At 41.2% G+C, this 14,994-nt stretch overlaps 1 protein-coding gene across 5 annotated transcripts; it reads left to right on the top strand.

Moving 5' to 3' along the window:
* Positions 1–1,388: 1,388 nt before the first annotated feature.
* On the top strand, positions 1,389–14,284 carry LOC121892076. Of its 5 annotated transcripts, none has more exons than XM_042404875.1 (11): positions 1,389–1,572; positions 3,517–3,662; positions 5,136–5,217; positions 5,393–5,528; positions 5,905–6,107; positions 6,249–6,385; positions 6,527–6,668; positions 6,874–7,155; positions 7,316–12,030; positions 12,100–12,770; positions 12,879–14,284. In XM_042404875.1, the coding sequence occupies exons 1-11, from the start codon at positions 1,447–1,449 to the stop codon at positions 12,887–12,889; spliced, it is 6,651 nt and encodes a 2,216-aa protein (XP_042260809.1). In that variant the 5' UTR covers positions 1,389–1,446; the 3' UTR covers positions 12,890–14,284. The 5 variants fall into 5 exon arrangements, with proteins under 5 accessions (XP_042260809.1, XP_042260808.1, XP_042260807.1 ...); XM_042404874.1 differs by having other exon boundaries at positions 12,097–12,770; XM_042404873.1 differs by having other exon boundaries at positions 12,085–12,770.
* Positions 14,285–14,994: the final 710 nt, after the last annotated feature.

Genomic DNA, 14,994 nt, shown 5'->3' with positions numbered 1-14,994 from the left:
ACCAGAGCGCAGCATTTAGGTTCAACCATGGGCCAGTTTTTTCACATTTTTTTCAATGGGGGACATTACTCAGTGCAGTGTAAATGCAGGCCTAAGTGTTTTAATTTTATTTATTTAAGAATAAAATAGATTTATAACACTGTTAAGGATTGTATCGGAGGGAGAATAAATGGCATCTTGTGAAGAACAAGTCTGTTTTGGTTGCACAGGCTAAAGTTGTTGAATTAAAATAGTGTTCATGCATTAAACTTTAATATCTGGTAGGTTTCATTTCAGCTCTGTGCACTGTTCAAATAGCAATTATAATTTTTAATGCCTCTCCTTGTCTGGGGGATACATGTATAGACTTAAGGTTATATTGCAGTGATTGGGATTTACAGGAGTCTTGTGTTTATTTTGTTATCTATAGTAGATTTGTGAAAAATTATGTAAAAGTTTTGATGTAAATTATAAAAGTCAAAACTTTTATCAGGGGGCCAAATATTTTTTCTGCAGTTTTTCTGCACACAGGTTACATAAAATACACAAATTGCAAAAATACTGTACCTAAACACAACCTGCCAAATAATTTTAAAATATTTGATAATATATTTGTGTCATGTTAATGTAGATATAAACATGTTTATCTCATGAGTTAACATTTTAATATTCATATTCATATTAATATATTGAAAAGTTCCAAAAATTGAAAACCAATTTGTGTATCAGAACTTTGTTTTTTCTTCTTTCCTCTCCCATTAATCATCTCACGACCCCTCAGATTCATCTGGTGACCCTTTGGAGGGGCCTGACCCTAGGTTGGGAACCACTGGACTAAACTAGCTAACTGTATGTAAAGTAGTTGAAACTAGCTTCACCTCCAGCAGCTACAACAGTAACATTCTGCTCTAACACTGATGCTTCAGTATCAATAATCTAATGATGTCGATAATATATAATAATATATCAGTCAGAGGGACCAAACCAGTACTTTTACTTTCATACTTTAAGTACATTTTGCTACTCACTTAAGTAGGATTATTCATGCAGGACTTTTACTGATAATGGAGTATTTTTACATGGCTGTATTGGTATTTTTACTTAAATAAAGCATCGGAATACTTCTGCTATCACTGTTAACAGCACAATTACTCTAATAATTTACTGTTTGTACTATGAGCTTGATAAGAGTCATTAACAACGCGCTGTGTTTGTGTCTGCCATGTGGTTTGTGGCGCATGTAATGTTCTACCGCTAACACCGTGTGGGCGGGGCTTAACCGAAGGCATTTTCTTGTGAAAGAGAAACTTCGAGTCCGCCCTGACCAGCGTTCCTTCGGCGCGCGCTGACACCGCAAAGGAGCGACTCCCTTTACGTTGTCCAATCAGCGCTGTCGATGCGAGCCGTTGACCGTGGCGATGTATGGTGTTGTGTGGTAGCTGCTACGAGCACGGCTAGACAGGCAGTATGGCGGAGGAGGGCAGTGTGTACGAGTTAGAGGGGCTTGAAAAACAACTACAGAGTTTGTTAAGCCGTTACTCAAGCGATGAACTGCGAGCCGACAGCAAACCGTTCTGCTCGGACTACTGCAAGGTAAGGAGCTGTAGCTTGAAGTTGGTGACAGGCTTGTTGTCGAAGATAGAAGCCGACTCCCCTCCCCCAGAACACGGCTACCGTTAGCAACTGTTAGCATCTAGTTAGAACGAGCCGTTGTCGCTTTAAACACTAATATAACGATATAACACCTTTTTTACGATTACAGCCGACAACCAGGGCTGAAATTTAGGTGACGCTTTCGACGCGTCCGAGTCATATTTTGACAATGATTGTTTAGTGTACAGCTAGGAAGCTAACACGGCTAAACGCTTGAGCCAGCTGCCCAGCTAGCCCAATATTTGCCCGCAAGTTAGCGTCGTTTGTCGGCTGAATGTTTACCAAATTACCCACTGGATAACTTTTTGCAGGCACACAGCACGTTTGGTAAACGTTGAAGTAGAAAGGAGGGTGTTAGTTAGCGTCAATCTCTAATTTAAGGTTGCCATGTGATGTGTAGCTAACATTACCAAACATTTGCCAAATAGCCTACGTAATGTAGAAATCTGGCTTAATGACCTGTCTTAGGACATGTAGCTTAACTGTAAGTGTACTGTTGCAATAGCAGATAACATAATTTATTGTATCACAAGATGTGCTTATACCCTTAAGTTTTCCTTATTGCCATAACGTTAAAGGAATAAAATCAGCCAGTAAATCTCATGGAGAAGTGCATTTAAATGTCAGCTGTCTGGGATTGTTTGCTAATCTTTCCCTGTCACAAAATAGAGTCGTAAATAAGGCTGCAACCTAATTAGTAACAAAGAAAAATAATTTAAATATTGCAGGGTTTAACTCGCATAGCTGTCTATATCTCTAAAAAACCCAACCCTGTTATTGTTACCAGTTGACAAAACCAAAATATAAATTATTATTTTGCTGCTTGGCTATAGGCATGTCATTCAAACTTTACAGTTAAGGAGTAGCCCAGTGTAAAAACAGTTTGGACACTCATTATGGTAAATTCATGAAGCACAATGAGTGTGTTGGATCAGTGTTTTGAGTCAGCTTAACTTGTGATGCTGTGCAATTTGCGGCAGTTTGATTTAGTAGGATACTGGTTGCACAGATGGGACAAAGGCCTGAGAACAACATTGTTGACAGTTGACATTCACCGGATTCCGGTGGTGTACAACACTGAGGTTTCTGGATCTCCACCATTAGAGGGCAATATAAGCACAATGTGTGGGTGGGGGGGGGTGTATGGGGGGGTACCACAGGCCAAGTCTGGGTGTTGTGTAAAGCAGCACCGAATGCCACTCTTGGGATGCAGACAGACAGCCCCTCAACTTTAATAGTATATCATTGTAGTGATACAGCATTTAAGGGGGAAAAGACGGATATAACTGTTCGGACAAGATGGCTGTGCCCAGTCTTCATCTACTGTACACTGAATAATTTCATTTAGAGCTACAACAGTTACTGGCCAACTATTAAATTGATTGCCAACTATTTTGATAATTGATCGATCATTTTAGTCATTTTTGAGTCATTTTGTAAAGAAAAAAAGGCAAAATTCTCAGATTCCAGCTTCTTAAATGTGAATATGCTGGTTTCTTTTATCCTTCATGATAATAAACTGAATATCGGGACAAAAGACATTTGAGGACATCAGCTTGGGCTTTGGGAAAACCGATTGACATTTTTTTTCTGGGCCAAACAACTAATCTCCCTAGCACCATACTAATCAGTGAGATAGGTAACAGTCTGTTTTCTCTTGGTTTTTAATTTCATGTACTTAACATTAAGAAAAAAATGCAAAGCTGTACACGTGTTGCATGAATCCCACTAGTTTGTTCCTTGTACTTGTTGTATCCATACTCAAAATCTCAGTCGAAACATTGATTATTGCTACAGACATAAACACGCTAAATGATACAAGCTATTAATCGTCCTTGTATTGCAGTTTTTGACTCATCTTTGTTTTGTTCCTTCTCCACGCAGCTGGTGGAGGAGTATGCCTCTCGCTGGCAGGTGCCGCTGCCTCAGCTCAGGATCTTTGAGGTGGCTCTCCGCTACTTCGCTCAAGCCTCCATCTTCTTCACATCAAACTGTGATCATGTGCTCCACACACTCAGTAGTCTGGCCTTGTAAGTACACAGACCTCCCTAAAGAGGTTTCTTTAAATCTTTGCAGTCCTAAAAAAAACCCACATATTTAAATCTAAATTTGAATCAATTTCATACTCTTGCTAAATGGTTTTCCACTCAGTAGGGCTGTTGTTGTCGCTCTCATTCAGTTCAGAAGCAACGCAGGATTTACAGTCGGGATTTACAGTCACATAAATTATTGTTACATAAACATGCAGCACTGGACATGACAGTTTAACTTAGTGACCATAAAACACGTCTGGAAACAATGTGTGACTGACAGAACTACGGCCTCATGTTTTCATTCCTCATCTCTTGCCACTGTCCTTGAATCTGTGCACTTTTATTGTCCAGAGTGGAGCCGGCAACATCGCGCTTCTGAGCAAAGATAACATGTTTGTTTAGGTAATATTATTGCTGCAAAACCAGGCTTTTAACGGCCGAGACCATTCACAGCCTCCACAATCATCATAGTTGGTTTTCTCGCCAGTCCAGTCATGTGAGGGTTAGTGTAGTCCAGTTTTACCATTTTTAACACACAATGTGATCTCCATAAAAATGACACTCATCTGCAAATTATACCTGAGTTGTTTGTGATGATTCATTTCTCATGCTAGCTAAAACTAAATGACCAATACATCAGTTGCAACCACAGGCTAGTTGTCGGGATGGCTGTGTTGACAGGAACATTGCTGAAATGTCTTGTTTGAATTACCGCCCATGAACAACTGGACATGCAACCAAATTTATTTTTTCTGTTGCACAAATGCTGGTAAAATGCTCAAATGACCGCAAACCCCTCTCTCATTCACATTTCCTGAAGACAAAGTTGATCAGGTGTATCTTGCACCGTTATGTTTTGGTTTCTGTTTTGTTCAGTTTTGCTTCTCTGTCCAAGTTTCGCATTCATTTATTGTGAGTGAATGAAAGAATTAATGAAATCCTTTATTTTCCCATAGGGAACAATACATCCAAGGAAAAATGATAAGCGACACATTAAAAAGACAGAGCATTAACTATATAAACACAATTAACATAAAATACACAAACTCATTTGCCAGTGTTAACAAATTGAGAGAAGAAACAACTGTCAAATCAGTAGCATTTGATAAATGATAAGGATATTTAATTGAATCAGCCAAACATTTGTTTGTCTCTGTTTGTCAACCACCTCTGTAGTATTCTAGTTTATTCTGGGCCAGTTGAAAGTTGATTTTGCTGACACAAGCACATTTGTTGACCCCACTCTATCCATAAACCCTCAATCCTCCACACCGCCTCCCGCAGGGTTCCCCGCAGCTTCTCAATTAACTGCATTCCACTGCCTCTTTATCACAGTCAGTGTCTTTAAATACACACAAAGAAGTGAAATACTGTGGATACCTAGATTGGCCCAACAGATTAAAGTTAAGTTTACACTGTTTAGGGTAACCCTTGTTAATGAAAGCCAAACAAATTTTCATCTCCTCACAGGAGTGTTTTTGAGTTGCTGCTGTTCTTTGACCAGAAAGACTTCCTTCAAGAGCCACTGAAACACTTCACTGTTACATTCCAGGTGAGAATGACCTTTGTAGACATTTTTGCGTGTTTGTTTGTGAATCATAAGTTAAATTACATTCTGTGCTCTATATCTCAGTGCAGCAGATTACTTGAAACCATTCACAACATTTTGTGTAACATGGGGTGATGGTGCACTATAATTAATTGTTTTTGTCCCTGGGCTGTTTTAGGAATGTCATTTGGCCCTTGCGAAGCATCAGAATGTTCACTTACTTCAGGTGGAACGTTCGGTTCGGGGTGGTGGGGCTTGGGCCAGTTCAGCCTTACAGGCAATTCTCAGTGAGTCCAGTTTACCTCAGAATGAAGGTAGGTAACATTTGTAGTCATTACCTTTTCTAACTAACCCTGGACTAGACTTAATCACCTCAGCGTGCTCTCCTTATGTACATTGTAGACACGTCTGAATATGTTCATCTCACTCTCTGATCCTGTTCATTTCGGCATTTACTATAGTTAAATGTCAAGATGTACAAGATGATGAAATATAATTTTTAATGTTAAATTCTGAGGCAAAATAAATGTGTTGTTGCATATTCGGGCTTTAACCCAAAAGTTTGATTTCAGTATGGAGCTGAATGTCCTTCTGTATGGTTGTTCATTGTAATTCTTGCTAGTCTTTTCAGCATCAACAGTATTCACTTTCAACCATATCTTTCTCCATTTTGGTTTGGCCTTCTCTCAGTGGATGGGTGCATTAGCTCTGAGCTGCCAGTGTTCTTTGAGCTTCGAGTGCGCTACCTTTTATCCTGTGAGCGGTTCAGTGAGGCTTTGGCCCTGGCTAAGTGTTGTGCTCAGCATCCAACAGCAGGGCAACACTTGTTCTTCCTCCAGGTCTACCTCACATGGCTTCACAAAACGTCACAGCATGATCGTCTACATAAAGAGGTGGGTGGAGTGATAGCATGAGAACTTTGTCTTCTGTGTTTTGTACCAGTTGTTGTTGATCACATCTACTCACACATCTATACCAAGATTGTACAAAAAACAAACTACCTTTTAGCCCTAAACTGATGCTCTGTCTTTCAGGTAGCTGACCTCAATGGCAAAGATGCTGTGCACATCATCTGTAGTTTGGAACGTGAAGAAAAGGATGAGTTGCTACTTGCTCTCAGCAGAGCCTTCCTCTCCCAGCAGCTTCGAAGGGGAAACATGTACTATTTGTGGTAGGTCAACTTAAATTTGATGCTTATGTAAAGAGAAGTTGGTTTATGACACCAACAGGGGCCTATTTATGGGCTCCCACTTGATACAAAAATGAAAAACCATTCAAGTAAGCACTAAGTCACTTCCTTTGTCCCCTACAGTGATCTTGTTTTCATATGGAGCAAACTCCACAGTCGGTTGAAAACATCCAAACAAGCTCTGCTTGAGGAGAGTCGTCAACTGATGCGGTCTGCCACCAATGTCAACTCAATCTTTCCATTTATCAGAGTGATTCTGCAAGAGGTGAGGAATTAGTGTTTTTTATTTGCAGATCAGAGCAAATGGTATTGAAAATACATAACAGTGTAGAATTGTTTAAATGTTGCTCTTACAAATTGAAAAAAATCTGTAAAAAATATTCATAAGTTTTGACCTGCAATGTTAAAATGATGTTCAAATTTTGAAATGTATTTAGATATTTAACAAGTCTTTGTGTCTATCTTACTAGCTGGGTGAAGATGGTATCCAGTTTTGCGTGGAGCTTTGTGCTAATGCCCTGGAGTCTTGCCTTCCCTGTGATGTCGTCACCAAGTCCCTAATCTACAAAACCATTGCTGGCCTGCTGCCCAATGATCTGGAGGTTTGCCGGGCATGTGCTCTTCTTGTCTTCTTCCTGGAACGCTCTGTTGACACCTACAAGATGGTGTACCTGCTCTACATGCATCCTGACCAGGAGTACCACGTGGAGTACAGCCCCATCAGAAATCACATCCGCTTCGAAACCCTGCAGGTAGAGCACCTCTTTTTAATGACAGAAAAGGCATAGTTGTGTACAAAGTTTCACATTGTGTATTATGTTTCCCTAATTTCAGTTGCAGTAATTACCGCTGGACAACTTCTGTAATATAATATATGGTGACTTCTCAATGTGTATTTTTTTCTATTCTCAGGTCTTGAAGAAGGACCTGTATTTTGACCCAGAGTTTTGGAACCTCATTGCTTTGCGGACCAACTGTTTGAAGCTGATGAGTGGGAAGGTGGTTGACGCTGCCCTCGAGGAAATCATGGATGAAAAATGGATCTCTAAGTATTGCACCAAAGAGGCCGCTTCCCGATCAAGCGCATCGCTATGTCAGAAGGGAAGTAAAGGGGCAGCAGCAAGGAAGCGCCACCATAAAGAGGACAGACATCATAAAGAGGATATAACTGATATGGCACCCAAAAGACTAAAGGTGGGTCATGGCACGGCTGTAAAGAAGAAGGGCAACCAAGGGTCACGACATATGAAGGAAGCCTCATCTGAACCTTTGAGGCGTTCGTTTTGGCAGCTAGACAGAATTCAGGACAATGTAGTGATTCCATATGGAGAACAAAGACGCACTACACGGCTGTCTGAAAAGAACCCGCCAAAACGGAGGATTCGTAAACCCAGGTGGCTTCTGGAAGACTCAGGCACTCTTGAAGAGAATAATGTTCCTCCGAAGATCAAAAAGCATGGATTGAAACATGGAAAACACCATCAATCGTCTGTCGTAAAGGGGCCCGAATCTGGTCAGAGCAAGAACAACACAAAACACAAAGTGTCAGTAAACTCCCATTTAAAGGCGAGGGAAAACAACACCAAGCACCAGAAAGGGTTGTCTGTGGACTCTCTTAAACCAGCCTTTACTCCACAAGTAATTCTTGAGCTCTCACTACCAGACAATGAACTGATGGGTACGTTTACAGAAGACACTTGCAACAAACAGAGAGGGTTCCCTCAAATGCTTCTTTACAAACCTACAGTGAAACTTCCTGCCGCATCACAGCCAGTGAAGGCTGTGCATCGCAAAGAGGTTATTCTTAGAGCAAGGGATGCAACTATGTTTGTACAACAGTTGCATTGTTATGCTCGGCGGGAGAAAGGAAAAAGGAATGGGTCGAATATTCATGGATCAGTATCAACAATCACACGCTCATCTGTGCAGGGAAGTCCTCCCAAAGATCCACCAAGAGAGCTTTGTGAAAATCCTGATGTTGAGATGAAGGGTGGAATTTCCTCACAGACACCAGCAGCAGCAGAATCCCCAGTTTTAGGAAAAGTCCTTCAAAAGAAGGGTTCAGCAAGAGAGATCTTTGAAAACTCTGCTGTTGAGATGAAAGTTGCTGCTGCTTCACAGACATCACCTGCACTAAAAGTTACAGAAACTTCCGTTTTAGAAAAAGTCCCTCAAGCTCAAACCACAGAAAAGATCTCACAAACCATAGTTTCAGCGAGAGAGCTCAGTGAAGAATCCGCCGTTGAGATGAAAGTCACTATCGCTTCACAAACCACAGCAGCGGCTAAAGTGACACAATCCCCAGTTATCGATAAGGCTTCTAAAGTGCATAATATAAAAGATGTCTCAAAAACCACAGCCTCAGCCGAGGCTTCACAGACCATAACTGCACACAACAATCAAATGGTAGTTACTGATGAAATCCCTCTAGTGTCCAGTACGGCAGACAATTCAAACACTGGAGCTCTAGGTGAACAAGAACCGAGTTCACTTTCCTCTCGGTCTGAAAGTGGCAAGAATTATGTAGCCCATGTTAAAGCAGACACTTCAGGGGTGCTCACCACAGTGGTACCTAAAGACTCAGATGGACACATGCCCTATAAAGATGAACTCAAAAGGGACACAGCAGATACAGGTGTTCAAAAAGACACAATGTCTGGCGAGAACATGGGGACTTTGTGTGCGATTTCAGAGACAGAATCTACTTGTGCACCTACAGAGCCAGACAGTATAAATGATATATCTGCTCTGACATTAGTAACAGAGATGGTAACTGAATTTACACCTGAGGAACTTGCTCGAGATCTGGAGAATCACAAACAACCAGTTCTGGAGGACGGTGCCTCCAAGGAGTCAACATCAGTGCTTAAACCGAATGTTCCTCATAAAATACGGACTACCTCCAGCTGCTTTGTGCCACAACAGGGGACCTCTAGAGTTGCTGACATGCAAGGTAAAAAGAACGAGGAAACCGATGACATTGATCCAGAAACACCAGAGAACAGTGATCCAATGGAAACAGCAGTTGAATCAGAGGAATCCAAGTTAGAGTTCTGTTGCATCTTTTGCAACAAGGACTTCAGGGGTAATCGTGTGGTAGCACATGCAATGTTTCATTACCGTAAGGATGAGTGTATGTTCTGTGGGACAATGTTCAAAGATGACCTCCTGGCCATGATGCACCTGTCTGATCACATAGAGAAGCTGAAAAAGAGCAAAGAGTCAGTCGGCAACAAAGCCCAAGAAAACTGGGTGTCTGACACCAAAGATATCTCCACACCTAAGACCTCTGCCAAAGCTAAGACCACAAACATGTCTTTAGGGCATCATAGTAGTGGGAGACCGAGGAAATGTGCTGTCCGTCCTAAATCTCTGAGCAATCTAGAGTCAGGCCCAACTGAATCAAGAAAGTTAAGATCCAGTGACAAGCCAGCAGATGGTCAGTTTTTACAGAAAGGAAAGGAGCAAAACAAGAACCTTGATAGCAAAACCTCTGTTCACAAGGTAAATGGACATATTAGCAAAAAGAAACAGCTTGACAGAATGAAACAGAACACCACAAACTCGAAAACTAAGCAGCCACTTAGACAGCAGGAGATCACTCACGACAGAACAAGTGATGGAGCAGTTAATCCTGGGTTACCAGAAACCCATGATCTCAAAGTGGATTCCTCTACAACATCAATGCAGGTAGAGAAAGAGTTTGGCAGTTCCACTGAAGATACAGTGAAGGAGACAGAATCTCTGCAGGTCCTGAAGACAGCCACAAAACAAGACAGGAAGGTTGTTGAAGAGAAAAATGTGGAGCCACAAGAGAAAGTTTGCTGTCCTGCGGATGGATGCACTTGGTTTACAGACCTGTCTAAAAATCGCGTTGCACTCCTGTACCACGCTCTGGATGATCACTATGGTGATGTCAAACCTTTAGAACTGTCATTTCAAATCGGAAACAGCAGATGCAGTATTTGCATGAGGGTTTTATGGAGTTTTGAACATTTTCAGCATCATGTAGAAAGACACAGACTTGCGCCTCGGCATCCTTGCCTTCATCAGGGTTGCACTGCCAGATTCAAAACCGGAATGGAAATGAGACGCCATGCCAGGAGGCACAGTCCACTGCAGGCAGTGTGCTGCCTCCCTGGTTGTTCTCAATTATTTATTTGTCTCTGGGCACTGAACCTTCATGAAAGAGAGCACTACGCTTCTAAACCCACTAAACCAATCAAGAACACAAATGTGCAAACAAATGACAAACATAACAGACCAGTGGAGAAGAAGCAAGATCATAAGCCAAAAGATTCTACTGCTGCCACGACTGTAAAAAAGACTGTGAGTGTCAAGACTGCTCGTAAATTAAGAAGACAAGCTTCTCATAGTTCATCAACAGGAAGAAATCTTAGTGTTCCTTCTCTCTCCTCTGTCAAATCATGTCTGTTGAAACAAGAGAGAAATGAGACCAAGGATTCCAATGTGTTGAAGAATCTCTCTAACAAGGACACCACCGGGGAGTCAACTGTTCCTAACCTGAGATTAAGGCAAACATTACGAAAAGGGCAAGTAGCAAGAACAAATCTGACAGCTCCCAAAACTCACAAAGTCTTCTCATCATCTTTGTTAAAACACAACAGCAAAGTGAGGCACAAGCTAAAGAAAAAGCTGGTCAAAGTAAACACAAAAGGTCCTAAAAGAAGAGGGCGTCCTCCTAAGTCAAAGAAAGCTGTGCACGATGAAAACACTACTACTAGTCGAAACAATGAATCTGTCAAAGCGAAAACTGCTCAGCTTCCTACAAATACTACTGAAACAGCAGAAACTTCAACAGTTAGCAACAAGTTTCAAGAAGAAAAGAGCCAGCATGTTCAAGATGTAGTAAAAATGATAGAAACGTCAACAAATGAACCGAAATCAGTGAACAAGCAGATTAAGAGCAATCATGTTAAACAAAAGATCTCACATAATAAATCTACACCTGCTGATACAGCTAAGAGTTTAAATGAGTCAATCATCACCACGTCAGCAAACAAAACACAGATGTTAACTGCTGACAAAGTGAAGAAATCGCATATTACAAAAAAACGCTGTGCTCCTGAAGAAGGCAGTACTGTTTCTTTGGACTCCAGTAAATCAAAGAAGCACAAGGTTACAAACAGCAAAGTCAACACAAAGACTGTCAACAAAAAATGTCCTCGCAAAGATCTGGGCGTCTCTACAGCCTCAAAACTTGCCAAGTCAAAATCTGAGGCCAAAGCAGCAGTAGCAGCAGCAGCAGCAGTAGTAGAAAGTCTTGCTGATGAGCAGGGAAAGGCAAAGGCGGAAAACACAGACTCAACACAAAACAGTCCTGGTAACAGTTTCAAAGAAATAACTTCACCACACACCACCTCAGGAGAGAAAAAGCAGAAGTTGACAACAAAGGAAAAATCTAAGAAATCTCATAGTCCCAAAGAAAAGAATACTCAAGCTGCTTCCTCTGACTCAGGCAAAGCAAATAAGAAGCACAAAGTTATAAATAAAAAAGAGGGCAAAAAGACTGTCAAGGAAAGACGGCCATGCAAAGACCCGAGCAAAACATCTGCTTCAAAAAAGACTGCAAAGTCTAAATCTGTAGTCCAACAGGTTGAGGCCCAAGCAGCAGCAGCAGCAGCAGCAGCAGCAGCAGCAGCAGCAGCAGCAGCAGCAGCAGCAGCAGCAGCAGCAGCAGCAGCAGCAGCAGCAGGAGAGAGCTGTCCCAATGTGGAAGGAAAAGCAAAGGAGGAAACCTCAGACGCAACACTCGAAAGCCCCGGTTCCTCCTGCATATCTGCTGTTACTTCTAACAGTGTAAATGAAACAACTTCCCCACCAACTGCCTCTGAAGAGAACAAACACAAGGAAGCAAAGAAATCTAATATGAAAAAATCTGACCCCAACAAAGCAAAGGTGATTAAGAAAGATGGTGATATGAAGACTGTCAAGAAAAAATGTCCACGTAAAGATGAGGGTGCTCCGTCAGTCTGTAAAAAGCCTGTTAAGTCAAAAACTAAAATCCAACATGGCAAAGCAGAGGAACGAGCAGAAAGCGAAGATGAAAAATCCACCGTGTGTATAGACACTTTGGCCGAGTACGGAAAGAAGCCGTACATGCGTCTCCCGCCGACAGCGTACCTCGACGAGAAGTTCATCACCATGCCAAAACGAAGGAAGGAGATGCTGTCTTTCCAGACGTCTCAAAGAAACCCCCCTCCTGAGCGGGCTGATGTTACAGCGGCTCCGCAGAGACAAAGATGTGCCAACTGTTTCGCTACTTTCAACAACACCGAGGAGCTGCAGAGTCACCTCCGGCTGCAGAGTTGCTCCAACCTCTTTGGGTTTGACTCTGATGACGAAGGTGAGTACGCAGTTTTGACCTTCTTGGATTTTTCATACTATGGAAAGTTCAGTTAATTAAACTCTAGAGGAAAATATTTTTACGTGTTTTCTTCTTTTTGTGTTTCAGGCAACAGTTGAATTTGTCTACTTAATTCAAAGTGACTTGACATTTTGGATGCATAATCGAGTGGCCTGTGGACCCGCATGGAGCTCCTGGATGGATCATACCTCAACAGATCTCTTGACGACTTTCTCATTATTTTGGGCAAAGACTTGTACATCTGGAGTTGCCAGAAGAAGAGAGCGAGAACTGAAAGGGTTACCCGACTTTCGCTGCAGCATGTGCCTGGGCATGTGCAAGGCCCGGGAGCGGCCAGAACACATAAAATAGCCAATCAATAAAAGACTACTGAACAGAATCCCATTTGGACTTTTTAGCAGAACAGCTAGTACTGAAGTGCCTGCTCTGGAACCAGTTTCCAGCTGCTTCAACTGGTAATGGAGATTAAACATTGTGGCTTAAAAGACTGGACTCTTGAAAGCTGTGAAAGAAACTGACGAAGACAAGGCTGCTCCTGCTATCACTAGGATACATATTTTTCGCATCAGTAAGCCATAAAATTGCATTGTTTGCTTTTTGCACTCTTCTCATAAGATTTTGTTTCTGCCTAAACTCTCAAAGTGATGGGGATTGTACAATGAAGCGTCTTAAAAGTTCCTGCTTTTTTAACATCTTATAATTAAATACATAATTTAGACTGAGTCTAAACTTTGAAAAGTTGTAAGATTGCTGTATCAGTCTTCTTTAGAAAGTTTTTAGGAATAATTCTTGTTTAAATACTTACTGTATTTCTTACACAAAATTCCCCATAGAGTTGATTAGGTCTTTGCTGCTTGTCCTTACCATGAGTAACCAGTAGGGGTCAGCGTGCGCTCAGCCTCATTATGTTAACTTTTTTCCCCCTCTTGCTGAACACAAGACAATATTGTTCGCTCGTTTTTTGCAGCAGAAAGATTTCTACATTTGTAGCTGCTCCACTGTATTAATCACTGTATGGTTTAACTTCCAGTCACATCCAATCAAGCTTTATTTCCTTTAGCAATAACAACTACTAACCACAGTTGGTGCCAGTATCCACACAGTATATTGCAGGATGCTGCCTCTGATCATGTCTCTCAGTCGCTGTCAGTGGAGCAGTTCAAATTCTGGCTGTTTATATTTTCTCATTTTTAACTTAACAGGACTGTCCAAGACCATAGAAACGTTGTGATTTCTCTTTTAGGCTGAATGTTGTCTTTTAGGATTCCTTCAACGAGACAGACGTGGCAGTCGTGAACAACCATAGTTTTAAGTGTTACCAGGAGGCCACACCTGTCTTTCATGAGCAGCAGCAGCAGGTTATATTTATTTATGTTTTATTTTCTATCTTTTGTAAATATTTGAAGAGTTTCAATGGCTTATTATATAAGGGGGTGTTGGAGCTGGGTTTATATTTTGTTCTTGAAGAAAAAATAAAACTTATTTGAAAATGGCATCAATTCTGACTTATAATGGCATTTAACAGACAGGAGGAGTGTGATGTCATTAGAGGAGTGAACAGACCCAAAGAAATAAAGTAGGAAATAAAATGCTTCAGTGCACTGGCCACAGATAAGACACGGCAGTGTTGGACAACGGGCTGCAGAGGAGGAGAAAATGTTAGATAATGTTCCACTTTAAAAAAATATTTGAAGTAGACTCATCACTCAAGATAAATCCTCACCTTTGCCAACTTCTGGCATGTGTCACTTCACCATTATTGAAGTTTGCAATCCAACATGTGTAACTACTTAAAAGATAAAACAAAGAGCGGAATGCAAATTGCCAAGTGTGCATAGCCTGATGATAAAAGGGCTCCATCAGTAGATGGAAAAATGTTTTTAGCCAGTATACAAATTATCCTTGTAAAAAGGATCCAATTTTTAAGAGGCCATTTAAAAAAAATCATTAGTTGCCAGTCTCCTCAGCCCTTTCAAAAAGCGGCTCTAAATATTTTAGCATTTTCTTGGTATGATAATGATAATCGGAGAAGAAAATCTCACTGATTATCTGGATTGATGCCGAGGCACAGGAAGTAAATCAAGTGTATCTTTTATTTCTCCATTTAAGCTCATAAAAATACAATAGAACGTACAAGGAAAAGGATGAACCTGATAAGTTCCCTTCAAGCCTTGTGATGAATTTATTTGTTGTGACCTTTTAA

Source organism: Thunnus maccoyii, chromosome 24 (genome assembly GCF_910596095.1).
Source record: "Thunnus maccoyii chromosome 24, fThuMac1.1, whole genome shotgun sequence".
Lineage (NCBI taxonomy): Eukaryota > Metazoa > Chordata > Actinopteri > Scombriformes > Scombridae > Thunnus > Thunnus maccoyii.
This window is presented reverse-complemented; position numbering and strand designations above follow the sequence as displayed.

What these genes read in the sequence shown, in the direction of transcription:
- LOC121892076 (XM_042404871.1), top strand. Translation starts at nt 1,447, where the DNA reads ATGGCGGAGGAGGGCAGTGTGTACGAGTTAGAGGGGCTTGAAAAACAA. An exon ending in TCTGCTCGGACTACTGCAAG is followed by an intron (nt 1,573 to 3,516) that starts GTAAGGAGCTGT and finishes TTCTCCACGCAG; the next exon opens with CTGGTGGAGGAGTATGCCTC. An exon ending in GGAAACATGTACTATTTGTG is followed by an intron (nt 6,386 to 6,526) that starts GTAGGTCAACTT and finishes TGTCCCCTACAG; the next exon opens with TGATCTTGTTTTCATATGGA.